At 36.8% G+C, this 4,219-nt stretch overlaps 1 protein-coding gene across 1 annotated transcript; it reads right to left on the bottom strand.

Moving 5' to 3' along the window:
- Window positions 1-2,724: 2,724 nt before the first annotated feature.
- LOC149212858 (tubulin beta chain-like) lies at window positions 2,725-3,798 on the bottom strand. Its single transcript, XM_089388849.1, has 2 exons — window positions 3,405-3,798; window positions 2,725-2,876 (listed from the first exon to the last, which is right to left on the bottom strand). The coding sequence occupies exons 1-2, from the start codon at window positions 3,796-3,798 to the stop codon at window positions 2,725-2,727; spliced, it is 546 nt and encodes a 181-aa protein (XP_089244975.1).
- Between the last annotated feature and the right edge of the window lie 421 nt (window positions 3,799-4,219).

Here is a 4,219-nt window from a genome sequence, read left to right on the forward strand (position 1 = left end):
TTCAATATATATTAATAATAATATGTGAATATATAAATATTTAAATTATTATTACTAAAAAATAATATTAATATTTGTAAATTGAATCTTTAAAAAGAAAACCATATCCCATGGACATATTAAAATATCTAACGAATAAATATTTCCACATGAAAGTTATAATATTTGAAAATCTTGTTATCATGCCATGTAAAAAATATCATTAAATCCAATATTAATATTAGTGTATTATAATATTAATATTATAAATTTAATAACTTAGGATTAATACAATATTAAATTTGTTAAATTATAATATATATTAATATATTTTGATATATATTAACTCTAGATATATATCTGAGGGAAGAACAAAGACAGAGTGACAGAGGGAGTGAGAGGAAGCAAGAGAAAGGGAGAGAGGAGTTTAGAGACAAAAAGGGAGAGGGAGGGATTTCGGTGTAGATGGTGATTTCTAATCCTACTTGATTGTTTGCACTAGATCCATTGATATCAACGCAGATGTTGATTTCTAATGATGTTTGATTGCTTGCACTAGATGCATTGATTTCAATAAAAATGTTTTTTAATTCTATTTGATTGCTTGCACTAGATGCATTGATTTCAATGTAGATTTTGATTTCTAATTCTATTTGATTGCTTGCACTATATGCATTGTTTTCAATGTAGATGTTGATTTCTATTTCTATTTGATTGTTTGCACTCTATGCATTTATTTTAGTGTAGATGACGATTTCTAATTCTATTTGATTGTTTGCACTAGATGCATTGATTTCAGTTGTAGATGGTGATTTCTAATTCTATTTGATTGCTTGCACTAGATGCATTGATTTCAACGTAGATATTTTTTAATTCTATTTGCTTGCTTGCACTAGATTCATTGATTTTAGTGTAGATATTGGTTTTTAATTCTATTTGATCGTTGACACTATATGCATTGATTTCAGTGTAGATGGTGAGTTCTAATCTTATTTGATTGCTTGCATTAGACACATTGATTTTAGTGTAGATGTTGATTTCTAATATTATTTTATTTCTTGGATTAGATTCATTGATTTCAACATAGATGTTCTCTAATATTTTTTTTTTTTCCAATGGAAAAATCATAATTTTATTCATATTGAGTACATGTTGTAGATGCTGAAACAACATATGCTTTATCAAAACTTGTCCTGATGGAATAGGAACTAAAAATATAATTTACTGTCTATCTATGCTTTCCTACCTTCCTTTTTTCCACTTTCCATCAACCTTCAATGTTGGGTGTGGCTGTTACAATAGACATTTGTGCTTCATTTCTGGTAGCCGGGGTTTCTTTTTTAGAATCTGAGCTTGTTGTGGAGTGTGCTCGCTTGCTGCCACCAATTTCTTGCCCTGAGATGAGTTGCTCACTTTGCTGGTGAGGATTGGTTGTCTTTGGAACTAATGCAGACCAAACATGATTTTCGTCATTCTATGGGCTATGAAGAATGCTTTTTTCGTTTAGTTCTAGATTATTTCCTAGATATTCTGCTCCTTGGAATATGTTGTTTATGGTAGTTTCTGTGTTTTCTTCCTCTTCTATGTCGTCTGACGATGCCGCTGAAAATTGCCATGCTTTCAGCTTTGGTGGTTGTCTTCTTTTCCTGTCTTTTTTGTTTTGTGGGCATGCGCTTTGTAGATGACCAGTTTGACGACAAATGCGACATCTAAAGGTAGTGTTTTGATAATCAAGTGGTTGTGCCCATTGCTTTCCATTGTGGAGTAAGAGTATGTGGTCTGGTAATCCTTCACTAAGATTAACCTCCACACAGATCCTGGCAATTGTATAGATATCCTTGGAAAGGCACTCACTATCTACTTTCAAGAATTTCCCCAAAGCGTTGCCAATGCCTACTAATACTTTGATGTGCGAAAAGCGCAGAGGTAAGTTGTATAACTTTACCCACACGGGCATTTTGGAAATCACCATGGTATTTGGGTTAAATTTCGAGAACCAAGATGTCATAAAAAGGCCAGCATTACCCCAGAACCATGGTCCCTCATTCAATGCATATTCCTTGTCATTTACTGTGTCAAATTTGACAATAACAAGTACTTTTGAACAAAGGTGGATATCACAGTTTTATGTTCATATAGAGTAAATCCATTGACGAAGGGCTTCCGGTTTGGGCCAAAACCCATTAAACCTGCATATCACTGCTTTAGATAAATAATCATCATGTATTACATTTACCTTAGGTTCCACAATAATTAATGCAGGGTTCTGAGTTATCTGCTTGATGATGTAGGAACCAAGGATCGTAGCTTGATGTTCTGTTTGTGCTTGAGGTTCCATCTTCCTTTTTACTATGTCTTTGAAAGAAACAGGTCCTTTTAAGCTTGTGTCGGAGCAACCTCCGCTGAGTCTTGTGCTAAGGTGGATAGTTGAGTCATTACCTATGTTGTATTCTTTTAGTTTTTGCTCCTCTTGCAGTATTTTTCCTGTTTAGATCAGGAGTTGTTTGCAGGGTGGGATACCTATCCTTTCTTGTATCCTCTGTTTGAGTTTTTTTATCTCCTCCCAACTCCCTATCTTGATGCATACTGTGTTCCCTTCCATAGATCTGATAAAGAGATTACTTTGTTTACCTTCGAGCATTTCAGGAGCAGATGCTTCAAGTTCCAATGTTGGGATGTTTTCCTATTTCTGCGCAGCCGTTGTAGCTATCTCTTGATCTAGGATGTTTCATTTATGGACCAGCATTACCCTCCGGTCTTTTCCATGTACCGGTCCAAGGTAATCCTTAGCATTAGGCCTTGTATGTTGCTCTGGCCTCCTCCCAAGGCTTGCGCTATTATCGCTCCATGAATCTTCTTCATGGCGCCCCATGTTGCCTGTTGTGGAAAACCCCTGCCTGTAGACAGAGGAAACCCCCAAAAGCATGGATCTCAAGTTGGTAATGACCTTCTCAAGTGTAGATATGCAACGAGGGTCTCTAATTTGGGAAAATCAGTCTCATCCAAGGAATCAACTATTGTATTTCACTCTGGATCTGGGTTTTTGATGCCCCTGGTAGTTTTCACCATGCCTCTGCCGCTGGTGAGGAGACATGAGGCCACCGAGTGCATTCTCCATACCCTAGATCTCCTCCGCAGTGTTGTCACAAAGCACTTCCCTATTCTCATCATAGTGGCAACTTCATGGTAGCCGTTGCCTATGGCTTGTGCATTCGTTCGGGCGTATAAGCAATGTCTGGTGCCCTTGTTAAATGTGGGATCCATGCACCGCAATCCAGCTAACTTAGATCGAGCTAGAGACAATGTGCTGGGGATGAGAAAAGACTTCTTGCAACCAATGTGGGCTATCGAAGAGCTGGATCTGATTGTCATGACCGCCATTATTTGTTCTCCCTAACCTATCAAATAAAAATAAAAATACATACCTTGAAGGCAGTCACAGTTTTCAACCTCTTTCCTAATGACATCCAATACTCCATCAATGAGCTCAGTGCCCTCAGTGTAATGACCCTTGGCCCAATTATTCCCAGCCCCACTTCGGCCGAAGACAAAGTTATCAGGCCTGAATATTTGGCCATAGGCACCCGATCTGACACTATCAATAGTGCCAGGCTCCAGATCCATCAGCACAGCCCTAGGCACATACCTATCTCCGCTTGCCTCATTGTAATATGCATTGATTCTCTCCAACTGCACATCAAAATCCCCGCGGTAAGATCCTGTGGGATCAATCCCATGCTCGTCACAGATCACTTCCCAGAACTTGGAACCGATCTCGTTCCTGCATTGCCCTCCTTGGATGTTCAATATTTCCTTCATTTTTCTGCCTCTTTCGCCCGCTCAGAATTCTTCAGACCATCTCCCAGATGTTCTCTAATCTTATTTGGTTGTGTGCATTAGATGCATTGATTTCAGTGTATGCACAAGAAATGATTGACAATGTGCATTGATTTTTGTGTTATAGTAATTCAACCTATTAATATTTTGGAGAAAGAGAGACAAGGTATGATCTTTACTATAATAGTTCAAATTAATGAATTGAATGGTTTACGATGTCAACTACCCTTTTCATGTAATCGATATGAAAAGTTGTAAAACTAACAAATAATGTAAATATGACCACTCATTAAAAAAAAAATCAAAATTACATTATTTCCTGACCTTTGCAAAACAAACTATGATAAAAAATAATCAAAATATTTTGAAGGAAGCAAATGATTTTTAATTCTATTTGATTACT

Source organism: Pinus tabuliformis, chromosome 1_1 (assembly GCF_031772625.1).
Source record: "Pinus tabuliformis cultivar Carrire ecotype Pingquan chromosome 1_1, CPIR1, whole genome shotgun sequence".
In the NCBI taxonomy this organism is placed as follows: Eukaryota; Viridiplantae; Streptophyta; class Pinopsida; order Pinales; family Pinaceae; genus Pinus; species Pinus tabuliformis.

Coding starts and splice junctions, on each gene's coding strand:
- LOC149212858 (XM_089388849.1), bottom strand. CDS start 3,798: ATGAAGGAAATATTGAACATCCAAGGAGGGCAATGCAGGAACGAGATC. Junction 2,877..3,404: donor AAACTGTGACTGCCTTCAAG/GTATGTATTTTT, acceptor CTCTGTCTACAG/GCAGGGGTTTTCCACAACAG.